This window comes from Gekko japonicus, unplaced genomic scaffold (assembly GCF_001447785.1).
Source record: "Gekko japonicus isolate JY-2015 unplaced genomic scaffold, Gekko_japonicus_V1.1 scaffold1230, whole genome shotgun sequence".
Classification (NCBI taxonomy): domain Eukaryota; kingdom Metazoa; phylum Chordata; class Lepidosauria; order Squamata; family Gekkonidae; genus Gekko; species Gekko japonicus.
This window is the reverse complement of record NW_015160249.1, coordinates 176,119-202,288: the sequence shown is the minus strand read 5'-3', so window position 1 is coordinate 202,288 and position 26,170 is coordinate 176,119. Positions and strand designations below refer to the sequence as shown.

The 26,170-nt window shown below is 45.3% G+C and overlaps 1 protein-coding gene across 1 annotated transcript; it reads left to right on the top strand.

The window, feature by feature from the left end:
* The first annotated feature begins 4,021 nt into the window (after positions 1 to 4,021).
* ITM2B (integral membrane protein 2B) lies at positions 4,022 to 24,695 on the top strand. Its single transcript, XM_015414092.1, has 6 exons — positions 4,022 to 4,284; positions 13,110 to 13,244; positions 17,936 to 18,142; positions 19,287 to 19,397; positions 22,903 to 23,053; positions 24,582 to 24,695. Exons 1-6 carry the CDS (start codon positions 4,165 to 4,167, stop codon positions 24,668 to 24,670), a joined length of 813 nt encoding a protein of 270 aa, XP_015269578.1. The 5' UTR covers positions 4,022 to 4,164; the 3' UTR covers positions 24,671 to 24,695.
* The last annotated feature ends 1,475 nt before the right edge of the window (positions 24,696 to 26,170 follow it).

Sequence of the window (26,170 nt, the reverse complement as noted above, 5' to 3'; positions counted from 1 at the left end):
AAGGAAAGCGAAAGGCAAAGGCGAAAAGGAAAGATTTACCCAACTGAACGCAGATTTCCAGAGAACAGCAAGGAGAGATAAGGAGGCCTTCCTGAATGAACAGTGCAAAGTAATAGAAGAAAACAATAGAATGGGAAGGACTAGAGATCTCTTCAAGAAAATTGGAGAAATCAAGGGAGCGTTCCATGCAAAGCTGGCCATGATAAAGGACAAAAACGGTAGGGACCTAACAGAAGCAGAAGAGATTAGGAAAAGATGGCAAGAATACACAGAAGAACTATACAAGAAAGACCTCGATGTCCTTGACAAACACGACGGTATAATCACTGACCTTGAGCCAGACATCCTGGAATGTGAAGTTAAATGGGCCTTAGAAAGCATTGCTAACAACAAAGCTAGTGGAGGTGATGGTATTCCAGTTGAGCTATTCAAAGTCTTAGAAGATGATGCTGTTAAAGTTCTGCACTCCATTTGCCAGCAAATTTGGAAAACGCAACAGTGGCCACAGGATTGGAAAAGGTCAGTATACATTCCAATCCCAAAGAAGGGCAATGCCAAGGAATGTTCAAACTATCGCACAATTGCACTCATATCACATGCTAGCAAGGTCATGCTCAAGATCCTACAAGCTAGGCTTCAACAGTACGTGGATAGAGAACTACCAGAAGTACAAGCTGGGTTTCGAAGAGGTAGAGGAACTAGAGATCAAATTGCCAACATTCGCTGGATTATGGAGAAAGCAAGAGAGTACCAGAAAAATATCTACTTCTGCTTCATTGACTATGCTAAAGCTTTTGACTGTGTGGATCACAACAAACTATGGCAGGTCCTTAAAGAGATGGGAGTACCAGACCACCTCACATGTCTCTTGAGAAACCTGTATAAGGGTCAAGAAGCGACAGTTAGAACCGGATATGGAACAACTGATTGGTTTAGCATAGGAAAAGGAGTACGACAAGGATGTATATTGTCACCTTGCTTATTTAATATATATGCAGAGTACATCATGCGAAATGCTGGCCTGGATGAATCACAAGCGGGAATTAAGATTGCTGGGGAAAAGATTAACAACCTCAAATATCCAGACAATACCACTCTAATGGCAGAAAGTGAAGAGAACCTCAAGAGCCTCTTGCAGAAAGTGAAGAGAACCTCAAGAGCCTCTTGCTCAGAATAAAAGAGGAGAGCACAAAAGTTGGCTTGAAACTCAACATCAGAAAACTAAGACCATAGCATCTGGCCCCATCACTCCTTGGCAAATAGAAGGGGAAGTCGTGGAAGCAGTGACAGACTTCATCCAAGATCACTGCAGATGGTGCCTGCAGCCATGAAATTAAAAGACGGCTGCTCCTTGGGAGGAAAGCGATGGCAAACCTAGACAGCATAATAAAAAGTAGAGACATCACCCTGCCAACAAAAGTCTGCATGGTCAAAGCAATGGTATTCCCAGTAGTCATGTATGGCTGCGAGAGTTGGACTATAAGGAAGGCCGAGCGCCGAAGAATCGATTCTTTTGAACTATGGTGCTGGAGAAGACTCTTGAAGTACTTTGGCCACCAAATGAGAAGGGAGCACTCACTGGAGAAGACCCTGATGCTGGGAAAGATTGAAGGTCAAAGAAGACGGGGACGGCAAAGGATGAGATGGTTAGACAGTGTCATCGATGCAAACAAACACGAAATTAAGCAAACTTCGGAGCATGATGGAAGACAGGAGGGCCTGGCATGATGTGGTCCATGGGGTCACGAAGAGTCAGACTCATTCTCTACCTATATGTGTAGGCTGGTAACTTCCATTTCAATGTACCTGAAGAAGTATGTGTGCACAGGAAAGCTTATACCTTGAATAAAACTTTGTTGGTCTTAAAGAAGTCACTGGATTCGAACTTTGTTCTGCTGCCTCGGACCAACACAGCTACCCACCTGAATCTACCTGACAGCCTATGTGGCATAATGAATGCCCTCTGGCACCAGGTTCAAATTCCCTCTATGGGGAGCCTTGAACAAAACCAATCCTCCTCCCATGGAGGGTGTTAACTCATAAACCATCTGTGTATTTTTCCTGATTTGAATGTTTGCAATTGCATCATGTCACCTTTTACCTCCCACATTTCATGGCCCCGTTGAACTCCCTGGGTATAGTGGTTGGACGAGGATCTGGAAGACCTGGTTTTGAATGGAAGCTTACAGAGTGACCTTGGGCCAATCACACAATCTCCGCCTAACCTTCCCTCAGGGTTGTTGTGACGGTAAACGCTGGAAAGCACAACTTAATTAAAGTTATTAAAGGGTTTTTGTTTTGAGAGTTTGCGAAGGACCCACGGGGCTACCTAGGTTGTTGTTGTTTTGGTCCATGCAAAAAGTTTCCCTGCTTGTGGAAGGGCGCCTCTCAATATCAGGTGGGAGTGTTCTGGTCTATGCTTCTACCTGTACAGATTTTAAAAAACACACATGAATATTCTCCATATTGTGAGAGAAAACTTTCAACCACCTGAATAAGAACCTGTCAAGAGTGGAACATCCCAGACATGGTCGTTCCCCCCCCCATGTCCTTGTCAGACAACTATCTAGGAGACCCAGGTTCAAATCCCTACTCCTGCCACAGAAGCTGAGTGGGCTAGTCACACCCTCAGCCTAACCCAACTCACAGGTAGATTCAGGTGGGTAGCCGTGTTGGTCATCAGTATCTGGTGAAATGTGCATGCACACAAAAGCTTATACCCAGAGTTAAACTTTGTTGGTCTTAAAGGTCCCACTAGACTCAAGCTTTGTTCTACCCCACAGGGTTGTTGTGAGGATAAAATTAGGGTTGCCAGTTCCCCCCCAGGCACCAGCGGGTTGCCAGAACCAGGCTGGGAAATTCCTGAAGATTTGGGGATGGAGCCTGGAGAGGACAGGGACCTCATTGGGGTCCAGTGCCACAGAGTCCACCCTCCAAAGCATCCCTTTTATCCAGGGGAACTGATCTCTGTAGTCTGGAGATGAGCTGTAATTCCAGGGGACTGTGAGAGAAAACATTCAATCATGTGAATAAGAACCTGTCAAAAGTGGAACATTCCCAGACATGGGATCCTATATGGCATCCCTATGCAAGCTTCTGCGTTAGGGTTGCCAGGTCTGAGTTGGGAAACTCCTGGAGCCTGGGGCGGGCAGGGACCTCAGTGGGACACAATGCCACAGAATCCACCTTCCAAAGCATCCATTTTTCTCCAGGAGAATTGATCTCCCCAGTCTGGAGATGAGCTGTAATCCCAGGGGATCCCCCGGTCCCACACCTGGGGGCTGGCATCCCTAGATAAAATGGAGGAGAATTACGACAGCTGCTTTGAATCTCCCCTGGGGAGAAAAAAGGTAAAGCTAAAGGTTCCCTTGCTCGAAAGCCAGTCGAATCCGACTCTAGGGTTGCGGTGCTCATCTCCTTCAAAGCCGAAGAGCCAGCGCTGTCCGAAGACGTTTCCGTGGTCATGTGGCCGGCATGACTAAACACCAAGGCGCACGGAACGCTGTTACCTTCCCACCGAAGTGGTCCCTATTTATCTACTTGCAATGTCTTGCTTTCGAACTGCTAGGTTGGCAGGAGCTGGAACTAGAGACGGGAGCTCACTCCAAGGCGGTGTATAAATGTGATAAGGCTGCTGCCACACACGCTAAGTAATCCACTTTCAATCCACTTTCAGTGCACTTTCAAAGTGGATTTTGCCAGTTCACACAGTAAAACTCCACTTTGAAAGTGCACTGAAAGTGGATTGAAAGTGGATTACTTAGGGTGTGTGGCAGCAGCCATAGATAGACAGATACCCTGAGGAGAGGGAATGTAAGCCCCACTTCAGCCCAGGCGGTCCTGATCCAAATCAGGCCCTTGGGGGCGGGGGGCGAACACGGATCTCCCAGCGCACGTCTGAATGGACTCTTCCGAGGCTAGTCCCTGAGCACCATCACCACCACCACCCCGGCCCAAATTCGCCTCGGAGCCGTCCCTCCTCCTCCTCCTCCCCCCTTCCCGGCCGCGGCTCGGTTGGCCTCCGGGGCGGAGCCAGAGAAGCGCCTCCAGCCCCCCGACGGCTTTCTGGCTGGGGAGGAGGAGAGCCGGAGCCGTGAGGCGGAAGCTGCCGGGAATCACCTCAGAACTGAGGAGAGCAGCAGCGCCGCCGCCAACGCCGCCGCCATGGTGAAGGTGTCGTTCAACTCGGCCTTGGCGCAGAAGGAGGGCGGCAAGAAGGAGGACGAGGAGGGGAAGGAGGGCGGCAGCCTGGGCCAGGTGCTCATCGTGCCCGCCGACGGCAAGGTGAGGAGGAGGAGGAGGAGGAGGAGGAGGCCGCTGCAGCAGCCTCAGCAGCTCAGGCCCGGGAGCGGCGTCGGCGGCGCCCCCCCCATCCCCGGTTGCAGGGCTGGGGCGCTGGGCCTGGAAGGGGCTCCGTCGGGGGTCTTCTCGAGGCCTCTTCCGGAGGGGTGTTCACGGCGCGGAGGCGGCCGAGGAGGAGGACCGGGGGTGGGGGTGGTGGAGGTGTCTGGCCGCCGGGGATTGGCGACTGCGCTCCCGCATCTAAAATGGCTGACGACCGGGGCTTGTCTTTTGCTTTGCTACTTTTAGGAGGTTTTATTTTAGCCCGGCCGCCTTCGGGCTGGCTCCGGCTTGGCTCTCTCTCTCCCCCGCCCCCCGCGTCTCTCCCCCATCTTTAAAAGCCGCCTTCTCCTCCTCTCACTCTGCAGTTATCACTCCCCCCAGATCTGGATCTGAAGTGCAGGGGGGAACCGCAGCCGCTGCCTCGCTTGCTTTCTCTCCTGCAAGGCTGCAGCAGAAGCCCGGAGGGTTTCTTTAAGGATAAAACGCCGAAGAGCCCTTTGCAACGGGGGTGGGTGTTGGGGGCAGTGTTCCCTCTAAGCTGAGTTAGTGTGAGCCAGCTCACAGTTTTTTAGCCTCCGGCTCACACATTTTTTGTGGCTCCAGAGTAAACTAATTTATGCAGTGGCCAAATCACCTGCTCACAACTTTAATGCCAGTAGTTCAAAGGTAGGATTTTTGCTCACAGGACTCCAAAGCTTAGAGGGAACATTGGCTTGGGGGCCGTGTTCCCACTGAGCTGGGTTAGTGTGAGCCAGCTCACAGTTCCTTAGCCTCCGGCTCACACATTTTTGTCTTCGCTCAGGAAGGGGGGCTCCAGAGTAAACCTAATTTATGCAGTGGCCAAATCACCTGCTCACAACTTTAATGCCAGTAGCTCACAAGGTAGGATTTTTGCTCACAGGACTCCACAGCTTAGAGGGAGCATTGGGGCCATGTTCCCACTGAGCTGGGTTAGTGTGAGCCAGCTCACAGTTTTTTAGCCTCCGGGTCACACATTTCTGTCTTAGCTCAGGAGGGATGGCTCCAGCGCAAACTGATTTGTTTATTTTATTTTACGGTTTCTTTATAATTTTTTTTGAAATTGAGTGCAAACAATTGAATATCAACAACTAAACAACATGCAGTGTTTCAGAGTAACAAGACAAATAGGATTAGGTAAACTTCAGAATTTAAGGACAGAAGGGTTAATAGTGCAATTGTGATGGAGAACTGGAATTTTGGTTCAGCATAGTTGTTACAAGGATGTGTGAGTTGCCTGAGAGTACTGTATACTGACATGTACATGTATAGGAGCATGATCTTGGATATCCGGGGTCAGTTAGTGTGCTGTGTTGTCAAAGATTCAGGTATAGCTAAGTGAAAGGTGAAGCCACGATGCAAAGTGATTTATGCAGCAGCCAAATCGCTTGCTCACGACTTTAATGTCGGTAGCTTGCAAACAGTGTTCCCTCTAAGCTGAGTTAGGGTGAGCCAGCTCATAGTTTTTTAGCCTCCGGCCCACAGATTTTCGCCTTCGCTCAGGAAGGGATGGCTCCAGAGCAAACTAATTTACACAGTAGCCAAATCGCTTGCTCACAACTTTACTGCTGGTAGCTCACAAAGCAGAATTTTTGCTCACAAGACTCCACAGCTTAGAGGGTTGCAAAGTAGATTTTTTCCTCACAAGACACTCCACAGCTTAGAGGGAGCACTGGTTGGGGAGGGGTCATCGTTGGAGGCTGCAGGACCAAAGCTAAACAGGGAGCCTTAAAGGTTTTGTTGCCGCAAAGCCTCCTCTTGCAGTTGTGTCCAAAAAATTAGTAATTGCTGGCCTGGCAGCAGAGGTTTGCTTCATTTTATTCATTTTGTGCCCTGCCTTTCTCTTCAGTGGGGATCCAAAGTGGCTTACAGCCTTCTCCTGTCGGGCTCCATTATTTTATCCTCACAGCAACCCTGTGAGGTAGGTTAGGTGGAGAGAATGTGACTGGCCCAAGGTCACCCAGCCAGCAGGCATTTATAGCACAAGTAGGGATTCAAACCTGGGTATCCATGATATCTGACAGTCTTAAGGTCAGTGTTCCCGCTAAGCTGGGTTAGTGTGAGCTAGCTCACAGTTTTTTAGCCTCCGGCTCACACGTTTTTGCCTTAGGAAGGAGGGCTCCAGAGCAAACTAATTTGTGCAGTGGCCTAATCACTTGCTCACAACTTTAATGTCCATAGCTCACAAAGTAGAATTTTTGCTCACGAGACTCCACAGCTTAGAGGGAGTTTTCTCTTAACCGCTACTCCACAGGTTTTGATGGCCAGTGTTAGGGGGTCGTGATGATAGTAGATCGAAGCATTCTGGAAATGTTTCCTCCTGTCATCCTGAGTTTAAAAATTAAGTTGTTTGTAAACCACCATGAGCAGGCCTATGAAGAGTTGGCATATAAACCTACAGAAAAATAAAAATTTACGACTCTATTTGTGCCGTGATATGCCACTGAGCTGCAACGCCACAGAAAACCAGCAAATGGACTTTGAGTTATTGAATCCATGCACATAAAGTTACTAAGGCCCCAGGTTTGTCATTGTTGAGCTTCTGTCTAAAATGGAAGGGGTTTAATATGCACTAAAGGAGCTACATTTCCTAAATGACATGGAGGATAGTAGCGTACAAAACAGATACTGCATTTGGACAGCTTTTATGTGTTTTGTAACTGTCTAGATTGTGCAGCTGTTTGAAATATTATATGGTGTCAGATTTCTGAGTGCTAGTATAGCATAATAATGGCTAAATGCCTGAGCGGAGAAATCTCTAGTCTGAATCTCACCTTGACCACAAGGGAGCCAGTCAGCATCAATACGAGACAGTTCAGCAGAGCCTTAAAGAGGAACAACTTTTACGATGAGTCACCACTCATTTCTTTAGATACGGAAATCAAATTGAGAATTCTTTATGGGGCAGGTTGGGTGGTAGAGGGGAGAGCTAAGGCTGAGAGTTAATTCCGTCAGTAGTCTTTACAGTGTCGATTCACTGTGTGGGGAAAAGGGACTGTAAGAAGAATTATTAGTTTGATTTCCGTTTTTATTCTTCCTTTAGTCGTATTTAGCAGAATGTATTATGTTAGTGTCTGGGAAAATGTTCATATGCAGAGTAGTTGGGACATGGTCTTCATAATTTATTTGGCACTTCCCTCAGACATTTTAGCTAATAAATTAAGTTCTTAGCTCACGAGATTATAAATTCTACAGTGCTCTGGAATTTAATTTCGGTCTTGCGCCTTGCCTGTGAGACTTCTGAGATTAACTTTACTGCTTGGCCTAGTCTGAAGCACAATTATATAGACAAGATGGAAAAATCACAGACAAAAAATTTCACTGTTGTTTAGCTTTCTGATTTACATTCTAATCCTAAAGTTAGTGGTTTAGGAGCAGTTATCACAGGATTTTCTTCTGTTTCTACAATATCTTGCCCTTCCTTTGCGGGGAATAGAGAGGGAATTGGTGTTTGGGGCCTTTCTTTTGGAGTAATATATTAACGTAGAATTGACTTTGGAAACAAATATTGATAGAGCTGTAGCTGACCTCCAACGTAGCTGCAAATTAAAATAAAAAGCTTGTTTCAGTGGATAGCAGCCTGAAATGTCAGTGGTTTATTTTGAATGCTTGGACTCAAACTATGGAAAATTTGGGAAAGGCCATTTAAATCAAAGAAAGCAGTTACGGGAATTAATTCTCGTTAGTTGTCCCTATCTCAGTTCCGCCTTTCGTTAGCGTCAGGGTAAATTGCTTCCTGACTCCAGTAGTAAAAAAGCAGCTTTGACTTTCCCTCATCATCCTACCAAGATATTTTATATTCAAAAGAAGTCAAGAATCCATGCAAATGTGTCATCATTTTCCTTAGGTCTGTCTGTACACAGTCAGCGTCCATCAAATTTGTTCAGTGATGCCAAGAGAAAACATGCTGCCATCCTCAGGAAAGGAAGGCTTTGGGGAGGAGTGTTACATGGGAATTTTCTAATTAGATCTGGTAGACTTTGCTGGTCTCGCAGTGTCCAGTGGCCAGGTGCTAACATAGCTTTTCATTGCTGTTTTTTCGGTCCTCTTAATGTCATTTAGCATACCCGTTTTGATATATGCAGACTTTTGAGTGTGGGTCATGATTGACATAATTCACTTCCTTTTGCAAAATTTACCTTAATCTGGTAATGCGTTAATATATTCTCCAGTTGTCATTATCTTCTAGTAGCTCACGACCCACACGTTCTGATCAAATTCCTACAATGTGCAGCCATTTTGCCCAGGCCTTTGTATATATTTTGAGACGAGAAAAGCTAGCACAGCAATGGTGGCAGGCACTTCCACAGACTTCATGGCTACAAAGCAGTCACTGCCAATCACGGTATCACCCACTGATAACCAGGGGTAATTTCCTGCAGAAGCACACAGGAGCAGAGCTCCAGCAGTAAAGAGCCCAGGGGGTGGGCACATGCAACAAGCCCCACCCCCTGCTCCCAGCAGCCCTCAGTCAGAGCAAGAAGCAGCCAGGTAAGTTGCAGAGCCCCCCCCCGGCCCCCCAGTCCAAAAAGTGGCACCTTTAAGACCAAGTTTTATTCAGGTACAAGCTCTCCCTCCTCTGCGAGGACAGATCTGCACGCTCCCCCCCCCCCAATAGTTAGCAATCCGAAACAGTCCAGTGGAGCCTGAGCGGTGGGTGTTGCCTTCTGACACACTTCCGGTGATGTCAGGGGGTGTGGCATATGCAAATAAGTTATGCTAATGAGTTATGGTAATGAGCTCCTGCACCTCTTTTTCTAGGATAACTCTCCTGCCAAGTATGCACAGAAACCGTTGTGACCACATGGCTAACAGCATTGAACCAATTCTTGCTCCCCCCCCCCACCCAGAATATGGTCATAGAGGCTTGCAGGCAGAGTTAAGAGCAGTCCTTCTCATTTCTAATCCCTTCAGTCCAGTGGTTAGGGGAGCTGTGTGTAGAAATGGGGAGCAGGCGGAAATAAAACGGACTGGTGCCCACATTCTGTGTATATTCTGTAGTAGGATGTGGGGGTGGGGAGGCCTTTGGACGAGGAGGCATGGCCCCTGCACAGACAAGATGGAGAAAAAGCCCTTGCCTGAGACATTAGGCCAGAGTTGAAGTGAACTAAAATAGGAGCCAAAAGAGGCAGGTTTAGAATTCGGCTCTTTGGAGCTAAGAACCATCTCAGAATTCCCGTTCTTCACTGCCACCCCTTTCCTGCACTGCTTATAAAATGCAAATACTATGTAAGTAATGTTTATACACGTACAGTTTTTTGTTTGTTTATCTTTTGCCATCAAGTCATAGCTGACTTACAGTGACCCAATAGGGTTTTCAAGGCAAGAGGCATTTAGAGGTGGTTTGCCATCACCTTTCTCCGCTTCGTGGCACTGGCATTCCTTGGTGGTCTCCCATCAAAGTACTGACCAGGGCCGACCCTGCTTAGCTTCCAAGACCTGAGAAGATCAGGCTAGCCTGGGTTAGTACAATATAACTATACTTCCCAACATCCTGTAAAATTTTTACCCTGTAAGCTGTAACTGTTGTACCCAGGGTTCTTTTTTGTAGAAACAGCCCAGCAGGAACTCATTAGCATAATAGGCCACAGCCCTGACAACGCAGGTCATTGGCATATTAGGCCACACCCCCATGCCTTCCCTTGGCTTGCCTGGGTGCCCCGCGGCTGCAGGGAGCCCAGGCAAGCCAGCCCTTGGACAGGCTGGGGAAGGCATGGGGAGGCCTGGCCTGCCCGCCTCGGAGTCATAGAGGGGCGCTCTCCAGGCCTTCCCTCTGTAGCCACACACGCAGAGGTTTTGGCTGTAGTGGGTGTGGCCAACTCTGAAGCCAGCCGGAACTCTGTTCCTGTGCGTTCCTGCAGAAAAATAGCCCTGGTTGTACCTATCCAATATTTGCAGAAGTTTCTCCTCGAAAAGAAAATACATATTACTAGGAAATCTTATTGAAGTTGGAAGTATCTTCCTTGAGGGGCTTGGAATATGATTTTGGAGCAGGGTTTAATTTCTGGAATCTGTTTTTAGTTCCGGGGCGGATTCCTAGAGTATGTGAAGTAAAAATATCCGGGACATACACTGTATACCCAGGGCACCAGGCTTTGTATGCTTGTAATGCAGAACGGCTGTCTCGCAGGATGAACGGATGAAATTTTGTTTTGATGAACTTTTGACCGTTCCTGCAAGTACGCTTAAGAATTAGACAAAGTTATGCAGTCTGGAAACTGCTTTGGTTTTTTTGTGGACCTCGGTGTCTTCTTGTGGCAGGTTGCAACAACATGGGTGATGCAAGTCAGTCTCGTAGACTTGATTGGGCGTCAGTCTTAGTTCCAGGAGGCTGGGCTAGACAAACCGATTGCCTCCAGCAGCCCAGCTTTATTTATTTACTTCATTTATACCCAAGCATTATCCCTAGTGGGGACCAGTGTTTCCTCTAAGCTGAGTTAGTGTGAGTAAGCTCACAGTTTTTAAGCCTCCGGCTCACAGATTTTTGTCTTGGCTCAGAAAGGAGGGCTCCAGAACACACTAATTTATGCAGTAGCCAAATCACCTGCTCACAACTTTAATGCCAGTAGCTCACAAAGTAGAATTTTTGCTCACAGGACTCTACAGCTTAGAGGGAACATTGGTGGGGGACCCAAGGTGTCTTATGTAATTCGCCCTTCCATTTTACCCTCACAACAGCCTGGTGAGGTAGGTCAACCTGAGAGTGTGTGACTGGCCCAAGCAGGCTTCCATGGCAGAGCAGGGATTCGAACCTGGTTCTCCCAAATCCTAGTTCAAGCACTCTACCCATGACCCACGCTGGGGAACTATGTGCATAATTCAGATGTGAAATCAGGCTCGCTGTCATCACAAGGCATGAATGAATTTCTCTGCTACAAGTATTTTCATGGACAGCTCTGCAGCTAGTCAAACCCTTTGCGAGAGGAAGTTTCTGAATTCGAAGAAGCATTCTTGAGAAACGGGGTCTGCTATGTATGTATTTGGAGCTCTCACAATAATAAGCAATGCAGCAGTTCTTCCACTTCAGTCCCTTATAAGACTTCAAGGGTCTCTTGCTGTCTTAATTCTGCCCAACCTCCCATGCTGCTGCAGTGTAGTGTTTGGTGTAGTGGTTCAGTGCGTGGACTCTAATCTGGGAGAACCGGGTTTGATTCCCCCACTCCTCCACTTGCACCTGGCTGGATGGCCTTGGGCAAGCCATAGCTCTGATAAGAGCTGTTCTTGAAAAAGAGCCGTTTCTGTCAAGAGCTCTCTCAGCCCTGCCTACCTCACAGGGTGTCTGTTGTGGGGAGGGGAAGGGAAATGAGTTTGTAAGCCGCTCTGAGACACCTTTGGGTAGTGAAGGGCAGGGTATAAATCCAATCTCCTCCTCTTCTTCTTCTTCTTCCTCCATGCAGAAGCATCTCCAACATGGCGCCACATCAAAGTCCTTTCCCAAACCCACCAGTCCTGTGCTTTTACCCCCTTCCCCATTGCTTTCTCCCCACTGTCACACTTTAAGCCTCGAAGCGGCTCTCTTTTGCTTTTGCTGAAAAAAGAATTGACACAGCTGTTGTTTCTCCGCTTCCCTGCCGACCCCAAGGTGAAAACATCCGCCCTTTTGACCTGTACTGTACTTATTGTGTAAGCTAGCTAAAAGTCGAAGCTAAGTGGAGCGTTGCGTTCTTTCTGAAGCAAATGCTCAAGTGCGTCGCTTCTCATGGGAAGGCCATTTACAGGCCTCGGTTTTAGGGAGGGCGTTTGCTGCAGCTGAAGAAGGAATACAGAGTCCTAGCACTGGAATGATTTGGAATGGCTTATGTGAAGAAACTCGTCTGAGGACTTGGCTCGTGATGGCAAAATACACAGCCATTGAAACAACAGCTCCCCGGGGAGGAGACACAGGCATGCCATGTGGTACATTAGCTCTCACTGGCAGCAAAGGGTGGTATCGGAGAGAAACAGAAGTTGTGTAAAAAGCAGATGATTGTGGCAACCTTTGCCTTTGTTGGAAAGATTTGTAGCCCAGAGATGTTGGTACTTGCAGGAGAAAGCTTCTGGCATACCCAAGGAAATTACAGAATGCACAAAATCTGGCTAACCTTTAACAGTGAAGCTCCACTGCAAGCTTTTGCTCTTCCACCTTGAGTAGGCAGTGTATTCATAGTTCATCTTTTGTTGGAACGGCCCTTGCAGTTCGAGAATAACTATCTCCCCACCCCGCTGAACAGCTGCGTACTCAAGTGCAAGTAAAGGAGGTAGGAATGAGGATGCCAGTATTCAGGGCTTTTTTTGTAGAAAAAGCCCAGCAGGAACTCATTAGCATAATAAGCCATACCCAACAGCAGAAACTCATTAGCATATTAGGCCACACCCCTGATAGTACAGCTCATTAGCATATTAGGTCATACCCCCCATGTTACCAGAAGTGTGGTCATCCAGGCACACCCACCTTTTGCTTGTTATTCTGTTTACCTTGTTTGTTGTCAAAACCCAGGGTTTTTTTTGTAGCAGGAACTCCTTTGTATGTTAGGCCACACACCCTTAATGTAGACAATTCCAATGAGTTTCATCTGTTGGGTGTGGCCTGTTATGCTAATGAGCTCCTGCTGGGCGTGGCCAACTCGAGAGCCAGCCGGAACTCCATTCCTGTGCGTTCCTGCCCAAAAATAGCCTTGCCAGTATTCAAACTGGGTTGGTTTCTGGACTCGCCTAATCACACCACAACTTTGTGGAGACTTATTGTTTTGTTTTCCTTTTATCTGTAGGATCCTGAGGCCGTGGTGCCTGTTCGACAAAGGAGAGCTTGGTGTTGGTGTTGGTGTATGTGCTTTGGGCTGGCTTTTATGCTTGCCGTTGTGATACTTGGGGGTGCCTATCTGTACAAGTATTTTTCACATCAGGTAAGCTGAATGAATTGCTTCAGTTGTGTTGGCGATTTAAAGTATTACCGACTTCATGTGGAAACAAGGACATCAAATTGGATAGTCTTTCCGTTTGGACAGTTTTGATATATTTGACAAAACTTGCTCAAAAAACAAAGCACACTCTAGATAACATTTGACTTTAGGATGATATAGGACAGAATAGAAGTTCATCCTTCCTACCTGGCCGGTAGAAGAGGTTGTGAAGGTGCTTCCTGTTTGTTAGACCAACAACAGGTCTTTATAGGCGAGTGTGTCATCAGAAAGTATTTGAAATGTTTCCAGCAGATTATTAAAATATCTGAATTGAGTTATTTTTGCAGTCCAAAAGCCACAGTGGGGCTTTTGGGGGCTCTGCCCCCTTTCTTAAAGGAACAGACCCCCAAGAATTTCTCCTGTAAATGCTTTTTTCAATCATTTAAAAACATTTTTAAAGGCATGTGCTCCTTTAAGCAGAGTGGGGGTGCTGTAGTTGACTAATTTCTGCACTGAACAAGGGGGTTGGAGTAGGTGACCCCTAGGATACCTTCTAACTCTGTGTCAAGAAACAGGTCTCCTTTAAGAGAGTTTTTCTACCTAAGTATTAGCTTTCTTGATTATAGAAGTCATCACCCTCACCTGCTGGCTTGTTATCAGAATTGTTGCTTAGACTGGCAGAAATATCAGCTTTCTATTGGCTAAATGGTTAAGAACACCCATGTAGAATAGGCAGCTTGAGAAGACTCAGAGAGAGAAGAGTCTGCCTTAAAGCTCTCTTCAGCTTCTACCCTGGCCAAACCCAAATAAGTATTTCCAATGTCATGCCTACCATCTACTAGAAAATTTATTTTCCTCCCTCCCACCCACCCACCCACCTGTTCTCAGCCTGCTGTCGTCACACTCTGGAGCTAAGATTTGCAGAAGCCTCTATGCTCTGATTTTAAAAGACTTGATTCCACAGTAGCTGAGTCCTAATCCTCAGAATTCTGACCTTTCTGCACTGAGAACTTCAGCCCCACCAGAAAATTTTTTGCCCCACAAGCCACAGAATCTTGGCTATGGGCCTGGGATAGAGGCTGTTTGGAATCACAGGGCCAAATCAAAAATTTGAAATTGGAAGGGTTTAAAAAAAAAATATATATATATGACTTTGTCATTTGTAAACATTACATGGGTCTTTTTAAGTGGCCTGGAAGCAGAGTACCCATTGCAGACTATACAAATGCCCGTGTAGCATTCAGAAATGGCATTATGATCATATGTAATTGCCTTAGACAAACACTGGTTGTTGTTCCACCTAGCGTAGAACCTGTCTATCTTGAGTGTCGTCAGCTCTCTAAGGTCTGAGACCGGGAAATCCGTCTGGGTCCTGCTTCCTGTGATGCCTTTAATTGGTGATTCTGGAGATTAAACTTGGGATCTTCTACATTCAAAGCTTGTGCTGTGCCACTGAGCTGTTGCTCCTCTCTCATGAACTTGTTGCTCATTTCAATTTTTTGAGCTTCTGAAGTATTAAAATAAAGCAGAAATTGCTCTTTCAGGTGACTCTAGGCTTGCTCTGAGTTGGCTATTCCGCCCCGCAGTGAGATATTGGCCACAGTGTAGTTGATGTGCTTCAATTCACCGCTTGCAATATAGAGACACTTACGGAGTAAATCTAAGCAGGTCTACTCAGAATCCTATTCAAGTCTTCATAAGGAGGGCTTACTCCTAGGAGTAATTTACTGAATCACTGAAAATTAACGGTAAATTAGTTTTACCAGTATATCAGAAAATGAGTGATTATTTACTACTTGAAATAGATAATTATGAAATTGTTGTGAGATGAACTGTCTCCGATTTAATAAGTTATCGTTCATATTCGGTCAACCTTTCTGCTGTACTTTATTGGAAGGAGAAAAATAATCATTACCCATAACAATAATAATTTAAATTGTTTTGTGTAACTGAAACGATAACATTATACAGCATATATATGCCTGTATTTGCTTAAACATCCATGGGGACACACTCACAAAGAACAAGACTTCTGGAGTATTCTGCACAAAAAGTTTCACTTTCATTTGTACTGCTTGCCCCTCCCTCCTCAAACTTCGTGCTTAACTTCCTCATCCAAGATGAAAGCTCCGGCTACGACTCTCTGCAAGTTATAATTGTATTTTATCTTATTTGACTCACCTTGGTTGCTTCCAATTTCTCTCAATTCCCCAAACTGGCATCTGCCTCATAAAACTACAACTATCCTACTTAGAAACGGAAGGAAACGATCTGTTATCTTACTATAATTAAACAACGGGGTTTACCTTGAATCATCCTGCTGTGATAAGCCCGAGAAGCTGAGCCACAGCTGTAATTAATTATTTTCTGGAGTCGATCCTCTGTTCTTCTACTGACTCTTGCCAAATATAATGCCAGAGAGCTTTAAAGCTTCAAAGCTTTGAAGATATAGTAGAACAGATTTAAGTGTTTAAGCTCCTGGCTAAAGAGATAGGTCTCAGAGAAAGAGCACGTCACCCACACGCCCTGTTTGTAAACAGAAAAGAACAGAGGACTATTTTACTCCGAAAGAGACCATAATCCTCAACACACCAACTGCCAACCGTTATGCTCCTCTAGCTGATCTCTCAAATTCACAGGGAACTCCAATTGCAGAAATGTACAGCCCACCACAAGACTTACCACAAGGAGCAAGAAGGGCAGAGGGAGCTAACAATGCACTAGAGTCCGACTCGACTGTGCAACTGGACAACAACAGCAAACAGAAGCGCTTTCCCTTCTGACTGCCGAAACTGTTGATCTGATTTTTACAAATTAACTCCAAACAACTCACAAGGACTGTGCCAAGATTAAATGAGGCCTGTAGGTGCCGGCTCTTCTGAGGCTGAAAGAGACTATTTTGATTTGGACCTGAAACAGAAGAAAATAGGAAGCTGTATAATCTGACATTGCCACCACACAAGATTTGCTTAATTGTCTGTCAGTATAAGAGTCAGACACCTAACTGGGATTCTAAAAAACAAGCTACCGTCCACCGAAGAACACTATTTCCAGAGAATCACAGCCAGATAGACTTATCCTTGACAGAAAGGCTGAACAGTTCGAACCAAACACAGAGATGTTTTAACAGCCCAAAAATACCTTCACTGTTATTTCGTAGAAAACCTTTCTTGGAACTAGAGGGATCTTCCCAGCTAGGGTCTTTGGGAATACTATTGTGTCTCCTTTGTTCTCCAAGCCGCAAATCTCCAAAGTCCTAGTAGATATAGATTTCCCCCCAAAAGTTCATATAACTAAACAAGGCAAAGGAGTCAAGCTTGCCAAGACTTACAAGGTCAAGCCTGCCAAGACTTACAAGGTGGAACTAACAATTTGCATTTGCACCTGGAAAATTCAGTTGACTTAATTCTTTTTCGGTTCTGCCAGAAGTAGAGCAGTCAGCAATAACAGAAACTTTAGAATGGCTAAGACTAAAGCGCCTCCTTTTCCAGCTCTATTCCACCCCAAACAATCTTCTCTGCTCCTTGAAACTTAGCACTTAGGAGTTAAAGGGCTGAGTCTGTGTATATAGATTTGCAGAGGAACATTAGGATTGAGGTCTCTTTCTCAACTCTGTTTATTTAAAAACATTTTTTGTTAAGAAGAGGCATATTATCTCTGCAGACACAAATTCACAGTTTTGAGAACGGCAGAACCAAGCATCTGTGATGGTATAGAAAATTTACTGCAAATAACACAGAAACCTTTGGGGGAGAATTACACTGGGGCCCTAATGAATGAATTAATGAAATTTATTTACAATTTTTTTAAAAAAAATAAATTGCATGAATATAGTCTCATACTGCGTAATTAAAAATTAATCCTCATTTCATGATGAAGAACCTTTGGGCTATACTGTATCTTAAACAGAAAGCTATCTTTAGATAGATTTTTCCTCAGACAGCATTTTATCAAACAAAATTCAATTTAAATAAAAATCTGGTTTTTTAAAAAACCATTTTTTTTAAAATCCACCCTGCATGCATGTGCAATTGGGGTTAGCATACAGTGTTCCCTCTGAGCTGAGTTAGTGTGAGCTAGCTCACAGTTCTTTAGCCTCCGGCTCACACATTTTTGTCTTACCCCAGGAAGGATGGCTCCAGAGCAAACTAATTGATGAAGCACGCTCGCTCACAACTTTGATGCCAGTAGCTCACAAAGTAGAACTTTTGCTCACAAGACTCCACAGCTTAGAGGGAATATTGGTTAGCAGCCCCTGTGATCTGAGTCGCATCTGTGTGCCATCCCAGTATCATCATAATTCTTAAAATATCTGAGAATCTTGGAAGCAAGAACATGTTACCCAAGAGGGAAGCGGATTCTTTCGTTTACACCTTTTGCTCGCCCTGTTCCTTCTTCTGAGCAGAGGGATGTCCCTTTCACTCATTCCGTTGCGCTTGTAGCATGAAGGGTTTGGTGACTGGATTTGCTAGACAAGCACTTTGAGTGGGCTGCTGGCCTGTCTTTTTGCTCAGAGAGCCCCGGCAGGTGTCTTTTTACTCAGACCGTGACAGTGATATTAATATTCCCTCCTCACTCAGAGGAAGGCGAGAGAACGGAAAGGGGGCCGAGGCATCGTTTAAAGCTCATCAAGACAGAACAGTCCAGGAGCTTGCGTAATACTTTTGCGTTTTAACTTAGGCTTATCTTTTTAGGAAAGTGGTGTCTACTTCTGTGGGATAAAGTATATCGAGGATGGCTTGACCCTAACAGAACCCGACGTGGGCGCTCCAGCTCCTCGTTACCAGATAATTGAAGAGAACATTCAGATCCTGGAGGAGGAGGACGTGGAGTTCATCAGTGTGCCCATTCCAGAGTTTGCGGACAGCGATCCGGCCGATATCGTTCATGATTTTCAAAGGGTGAGGATCACCTGAGAAGCTCCAGGTGTAATCGGAGCATGTCCTTTCTTTCACTTCCTTGCTCATTTGAAAGCAGGGTTTGCATTAGCAAATGGTATGCAAGTGTCACCAGGGGTGGGAGCAGACTTGCTGCACAGCATAGTCACATGCTAGATCCAGTGTAAGCAGACAGGTTTGTTTGTGGACCTGCAAGTGACACAGATCCCAGGCATTAACCAAGGACCTAATTTGTTTTCCTAGCTGTTGTCCTAGACAAAGAAATAGTGGGGAAAGGTTTTCAGGGTTCTAAAAAATCTGTATTATGGAAAGATTCCTCCTCTCCCCCAGTTTTGTTATTTAAAGACTCTGTTTGGGAGGGGATACGCAAAGTGCCAATTTGTCTGCTTTGTATAATGGGCTGCATAAATCAGGCCGCGTTAACATAGCAGTCGGAGTTCATTTCAGAATTCTCAACCCCTGCATGTTCATCTGAGGTCCTACAGGACCAAGAACTGGGTGTTTCAGTGTGCTGAATTTTAAAAAAACTGCATTAAAGAATAATTTGATGTCGCCCGCTGTTTTGGATGATTTGGCTGTATCTAACGGTGATTCCGTATGGATCCAACTCATTTGAATGTGAAGAATTCTAATTCATACAAAGTACTTCGGCTGTGTGATAGTCTCTCATGGCATTTTTTAATAAATTAAAACAGCATAAATTACGCGATTGATGTTATGTTTTGCCAGCTGCCGTATCAGGCCTGCTTTGTGCTTGCCGCTCAGTGAAATGGTAGAGTCTTAAGATGATAAACTAGTTTTAATGCTTTTCTCTATAAAGAATTTTGTAAAAGTAGCACCGTAGGAAATGTGTTTTCCCTCTAGTTTTTTACTTGCAGATAGTTTGTTACATGATGGAGCATTAAAATGGTTCTCGAAATCTTCAGCCTGACGTTGAACTTTACCATCCTATCCACTGCACAGATTGAATTGTGAAAGCCGATATAGAAAATAATGGAAGCTGTGTCTTGGGCATACCCCAAAATGCTTTTGACAATCAGTCTATGGGATAGACTTCAACAGGAAAAAATGGTGGCTAATTAGAGTTTGTTACTCACTTAAATTTGTTCCAAAACGACTAACACGATGATCTGCATTTCCTCATCAGAGACTCACAGCTTACCTTGATCTTAGCCTAGATAAGTGCTACGTCATTCCTCTAAACACGTCGGTGGTTATGCCGCCTAAAAACTTCTTGGAGTTGCTGATCAATATCAAGGTATGATCAAATTGCAGCCAGCCTCTTCGTAACGTAGTCACCTGTATCTGTTAAACCTGTAAATTGTTAGAAAAGTCTGTGTGAGCACAAAGTACTATGGGATCGGATCCAGAGTGCCGCTTCGAGGAATGATAGGCAAGGGATGGGTGGGCTGCACCTGTAGCTTCTGGTTCCCCCTCTGCCTTGCATCTCAAGCCTTTTCAGAGAGCTGTGGGTGGCGGCAGCTGGAGGGGGAAGTCCCCTTCCACAGGCTGAATACTAGATGCCAATTCAGATCCAAAGTTAACTGCAGATCCCACCCATAAAACAGTATACATCAACGAGGTAATTGTGAGTTCTTTCCCCCATTAACTGAATTTTAAATTTAACAGAGCAAGGGTCCCTACCCTTTCCAAGCCTGTGTGCACCTTTCGAATTCTGACACGGTGTGGTGACCGCAGCCACAAAATGGCTCTGCACGAGGTGGTGCCCGTCATACAATGTCTGCCACTGCTTAACTTCAGCCACACAGTAAAGTTGCTTGTGTCGCGGTGGCAGCTGCTGCTGAAACGGCATTTTTTAAAAAAATCTGCATAGCCAGTCAAATCTCCAGTGGCCAATCAGAAGCCTTGCTGGACAAAAGCCCAACTTAGCCCCACCCACCCGTGATGAGCAACAGGAAAAGTGTCCACAGGTACTGTGTTGGGGATCCTAGGTTAGACTTATACGTACGCAGTGGTCATTTCCTGCAGGAGTGCACAGGAGTAGAGCTCCAGCAGTAAGGAGCCCAGGGGGCGGGCACATGCAACAAGCCCCATTCCCTGCTCCCAGCAGCCCTCAGTTGGGCCACGAGGAGCAAGAAGCAGCCAGGTAAGTTCCAGAGGCCCCCCCACCCGGCCTGCCTTCAGGCACAAGCTCTCCCTCCTCTGTGAGGGCAGATCTGCACGTCCACCCCTCCAGCTAGCAATCCAAAACAGTCCAGTGGCACCTTTAAGACCAAGTGGAGCCTGAGTGGTGGGTGTTGCCTTCTGACACACTTCCAGTGATGTCAGGGGTTGTGGCATTATGCTAATGAGCTCATGCACCTCTTTTTCTACGAAATGACCCCTGTACATACGGGTGCCATAATCTACATCCCGTGACCCAGAGAGTCTCCTAAAGTCCAGAGTAGGCAATCTTCTGGGCTTGAGGATTGAACAAAAATGCAGTGTCTACTTTTGAAGATGTTGACGTTGCTAAGAAACCAAAAGGGGGAGGGAGGGGGCAAGACAAGACTTGTCCTTGGTCAGACACATGGCACGTGTTGTGAGTTCTGTGAGCAGGATCCTCGTGTGAAGCAAGGACACTCATGGGAGGAGAGTCCACACCCAATTCTAATTCTGAGCAAGAGATGCTTTTCAGCAGGGCTTTTTTTGTAGAAAAAGCCCAGCAGGAACTCATTAGCATAATAGGCCACACCCAACATCAGAAACGTATTAGCATATTAGGCCACACCCCTGACAGAGCAGCTCATTAGCATGTTAGGCCACACCCCCACATTGCCAGAAGTGTGGTCATCCAGCCACACCCACCTTTTGCTTCTTATTCTGTTTACCTTGTTTGTTGTCAAAACCCAGGGCTTTTTTTGTAGCACGAACCCTTTGCATGTTAGGCCACACACCCCTAATGTAGCCAGTCCTAGTAAGTTTCTGTCGTTGGGTGTGGCCTATTATGCTAATGAGTTCCTGCTGGGCGTGGCCAACTCGGGAGCCAGCCGGAACTCCGTTCCTGTGCCTTCCTGCCCAAAAAGAGCCCTGCTTCTCAGAATGTTTTCAGAATCCTGCTGGCTGCCAGTCTGCCCTTGCACCGCCTAACCACCTCCAGGCAAAGCCTGTCCCCTGCTTGAGGGCAGAGGAAAGGGAGCTGCCTGAAGCCCCCCCCCCCCGCTCTAGGGGCATATCACTCTTTGTCTGCAAACAGCAGGGATTTTTGACAGCTCAAGAAACAGCAGATACCCCACCACCACCACCAAATGCAGCCAGTTGTCCTCTTCCAAAAATTCCCATCTGTCTCAGCAACTTATTTACTTGTTTTTGTTGATTTTTACCATGCATTTCTGTTCCAAAGGATATCTAGGATGGCAGACAATAAAATATACTGTCTGTAAAAACAAATCAATAATTACTGAACACAAAATACTAAACTTATCAGACACATTAAGGAACACTTACTGAGATTACTCTTTACCCTCCACCTACAATTATATCATCACTACCTTGTGATCAGTGCTCCTTCTAAGCTGTGGAGTCTTGTGAGCAAAAATTCTACTTTGTGGTCTACTGGCATTAAGGTTCTGAGTGAGCGATTTGGCTACTGCATGAATTAGTTTGGTCTGGAACCCTCCTTCCCGTGCTAAGACAAAAATGTGTGAGCCGGAGGCTAAAAAAATGTGAGCTACCTCACACTAACTCAGCGTAGAGGGAACACTGCTTGCAATAGTACTCTTAGGTTTTAACCAGTTTTTTTAAAAAAATGCATGTTTTTCATCCGGAAATATAAAAACAGGGTATATTGTTCTAGTATGGATAAAATGCATATATAGGTCATTGTCTAATCAGCATGTTTTTCATCAGATACACACAATTCTTCATCAGCTTTATATTTCAGGGTGTGGGCTGGGGGATAGTGTCGCTATGGAGGTTTGAAAGCAAAAGAGTGAAGAATAACGTGAAATTAGATGGACCTTAACAGTGGCAGTTTGAAATTACATCAGTTGTGTTTTTCAAAATATGAGTGAACCAAATTTTTTAGTAGCTGTTAAAAGCCCTCTTCATCTCCAGAATGCTTGTGCACAATTTTCCAGTCTTGTGTCCCAATGTGCATTGGAGTGTAGCCTTCTCAAATTGGCCAAAGGACAATGTGGATGGCCAAACAATGAACAACAAGACAGCCTTACAGGCTCAATGGAATAGAACCAGCTCTCTGATTTGGCAACTGAAAGACTGACGTTGCTGAGGTCTTAGTGCATCTTGCGTTGTTTTGATTCTGTTAGCTAGAAGCAGGGGTCATTTCGTAGAAAAAGAGCTAGGGGAACTCATTAGCATAACTCATTAGCATATGCCACACCCCCTGACATCAGGGGCCCGGCGGTGGACCTGCAAGGCTGGCGGGAGTGCGAGGAAGCTCCACCAAGGCCCTCCCTGGCCCCAGGCAGGCAGGGGTGGGGAGAGGCGGGGAGGAAACAACTTACCCTCCCTCTTCTCCTGCCTCCTCCTGGCTGAATGAGGGCTGGAAGCAGGGGGCGGGGCTTCGTCATGTGCCCCGCCCCCTCGTACCTCACCCGGGGGAACCGCGATCCCCCCCGAAATGACCTCTGGCTAGAAGTAGGTCACATTCCTTTATCTAAGGTTCTCATTAGCTAAACTTCCTTATTATTCTGTGGGCCCGAAGCACATCTTTTTGTGTTTTTTTTAAAAGATTGATATGAAAGTGACTCTGGCAAATTTTGTATATTAAATAACTTTTTTGTGTGTTTTGCTTGCTGTAGGCTGGGACTTACTTGCCTCAGTCGTACTTGATTCACGAGCAGATGATTGTTACTGATCGCATAGAAAACGTGGATCAGCTGGGCTTTTTTATTTATCGCCTCTGCCGTGACAAGGAGACCTACAAACTGCAGCGCAAGGAAGCTCTGAGAGGTATGGATTGCGCTGCTGAGAACACAAAAGAGGTTCACTTTTGGCACCTCTCCGTCCTTCAAGGGGTGATGTGCCGGAATGAAGCTAGGTGACTCAGGTTGGATCCAGACTAGATTGCGAATTTCCTCCAATTTCTCCTTCCTAGTGCAAAGTACCTTCATCTCATTCCTCCGGGTCCCCTGTCCCCCAGGAGCACCATTTTGTGGGGATTGGTAGGCTGCAGGGGGAGGCAGGAAAGTTCCATTCTGCCGCTGAAGATGAAGAGGAGATTGGATTTATACCCCGCCCTTCACTCGGAGTCTCAGAGTGGCTTACAATCGCCTTTCCCTTCCCCTCCCCACAACAGACACCCTGTGAGGTAGGTGGGGCTGAGAGAGCTCTTTCGAGAACTGTTCTTGAGAGAACAGCTCTGGAAGAACTTGTGACTGACACAAGGTCACACCAGCAGCTGCATGTGGAGGAGTGGGGAATCAAACCCGGTTCTCCCAGATTAGAGTCCGCGCTCCTAACCACTACACCAAACTGGGAGATGGAGAAGAAGCATCTTTTGATGGAAACAGCAACTAGCAATAATTTTTTTTTTTTAAGTAGCCCCATAGGGTTTTCAGTGTGAGAGATGTTCAAAGGTCGTTTTGCCCTTGCCTGCCTCTGCGGAGTGACCCTGGACTTCCTTCGTGGTCTCCCATCCAAGTACTGACCCGGGCCGACTCTGCTTAGTTTCCGAGATCTGATGAGATCGGGCTAGCCTGGGCAGTCCAGGTCAGGGCATTCTAACAAGAATACTAAGTGTGTGCTCAGATCTTCCCCGTTGAAATGCAAGGTAGAACAATGCTTAATTTTGTCTGGATTATGGCCGCTGTGTTTAAATGGATTTACGGCTTCTAACGGTAATGCGGCATCCTGAAAGAGAATTGTGTAAATCCATTGGATTGTTGCTGTGAGGTAGTGGGAGATGGAGAGAGAGAATCTTTTGATGGAAACCGCAACCTTGATCACTAGCAATAAATTAAAAACAAAGTAATGTCTGGTCTGTTTGAGGGGGATCTAGGGTTGTCCGGTGTGATTTTAAGCATAGATAATTTTTGCTGTGCTCAGTCAGATGAAGGTGGGGGACTCCAGCTCTCTTGGCTGTGGTATTCATAGCTGTTTCATTTTCTATATAAGGGCTGTTTGCTGGAAGGGCCATGGTTTTTACGGGTTGTGGTTGTCTCTGTGCTCCTGTTGGGTAGGAAAGTGAACACCAAGGAAGAAACTGTATCTAGGGAACGAGGCACGGCCTGCTTTCACCAACAGTGTGTATGTGTGAACGACTGTAGGGTAAAAACGGGAGGTTGGGTAGTATTTGCTAGAGCCTGGGTGGACGCAGAACTACTGTCTTCGTTCCACTAATGATCCTGTGGCAAATATGGATAATTATAGCTCATTACAAAGACAAGTTAACATTTTTACTTCCATTGGGGAAAAAGGTAATTCCCATTTTCCCACCTCTAAATAAAATAACTCTATAACCTGCTTGCTGTCCTACCAGGAATTCATAAACGTGAAGTGAGTAACTGCCGGAAGATCCGACACTTCGAGAACAGATTTGCTGTAGAAACCCTCATTTGTGAACAGTGAAAGATTACGCTTTGCAAGAGAAGATTGGAAGAACCTCGTTGGCCCCGCCCTTTCTCTCATATGCTGTGATTTTTATTTTAAATCGGTTATGTAAGTAGTGGACCATCCTTCATAGCAGAACGCCGACACTTTCTCTTCTGATGATACACCATATGAATTTTTTTTTATCGTGTTTCCATATTTTTAAAGAGTGGTTTCTCCATGTTGAATAACAGTTGTATAATGGCTTAGCTGTAGTGCATTTCATGTAATGAACCTTGACGAAGTAGCAGGAGGATCCATAGTACGTCCCATCTTCTAGCACAATTGGATAGAATGATCCCGCTGAATTAAAAAGAAAAAGTGTACAAATTAACGGCAACACTTGAGAGTCCTAATGACATATTACTAGTGATGTGGGTGGTTTCCAGAGATTGGAAAAGAACTTTAATAAAAAGTGCAATTTCTTGGTGTGTGTTTTTTTAAGAAAAATGCAGTCATACTTAAGTTTGATTCTTGCCATGGTATATTAATATGTGTCAGCTGTAACAAAACTACACAGTAACTTCAGGTTACTAACATGTATATAAGCTATATATGTGCAATGGAAAATAAATATTACAAATCTGTTTGTCTAAAAGTTTTACGTTTTCTTAATACGCTTTCCTATACATGGAAAACTTCGCAAGGTGTTTAACACAAACAGTAGACTTAAGGCTAATGCAAGTAGGCCTTGTCATATGGGATAACCACTAAGAAGCGCTGGAAAGATGAAAAAACTAACAAGTAAAGAAAACACTTGTTATCCTTAACTTTGTTGCTGTTTTTCCTGCCATGTAGCTGGGTGCTCCACTGGCATTAGTCTCGAAAGAGAGAAGAATTTTGTAGTGATTGATTAGTTTGGCTGTTTCCATCAGTCAAAATCTTGGGGGGCAGGGCTCAGTATTTAATTATTAGTTATTTGAATTCATTTTTTTTTGTTTTAATTAATTTTATTAAAAGATATGTCAAGTGTGCATAAATAAACCCATTATATCTCAAGATTACTGTATAAACATTAATACAAACTAAGTGCAGATACATATATCACGATGCCATCTATTAGCTTGTCAGCAGGATCTTCCTATTACCATATCCTTGTCACTTTCTTGTGATTTTCCAATTATTCTAAGATTGCTATAATAGTAACGTATAATAATTCCAGATATATTTTAGAAGAACCTCAATAGTATTTTATGAGAGTGCTCAGACCATAAAAAATTATCATAGCTGTAGCCATTCTGCATAGCCAGTATGTGCTGGTAATACATTGTTTTCTGTGAAATATGTTATGAGAGGACACCATTTTCGAATGAATGTGGAATGGGACCCCGCATACCCTTGTGTGTGGGACTCGTATTTATCTGCTACTTTGTCCATCACAAAGTGGTCCCAACATTTATTTCTCCATGGAGCAATGGAAGGAGGATCAGGATTTTTCCATGAGGCAGCAACAGAAAGCCTATTAATGTGGCGGCTAGT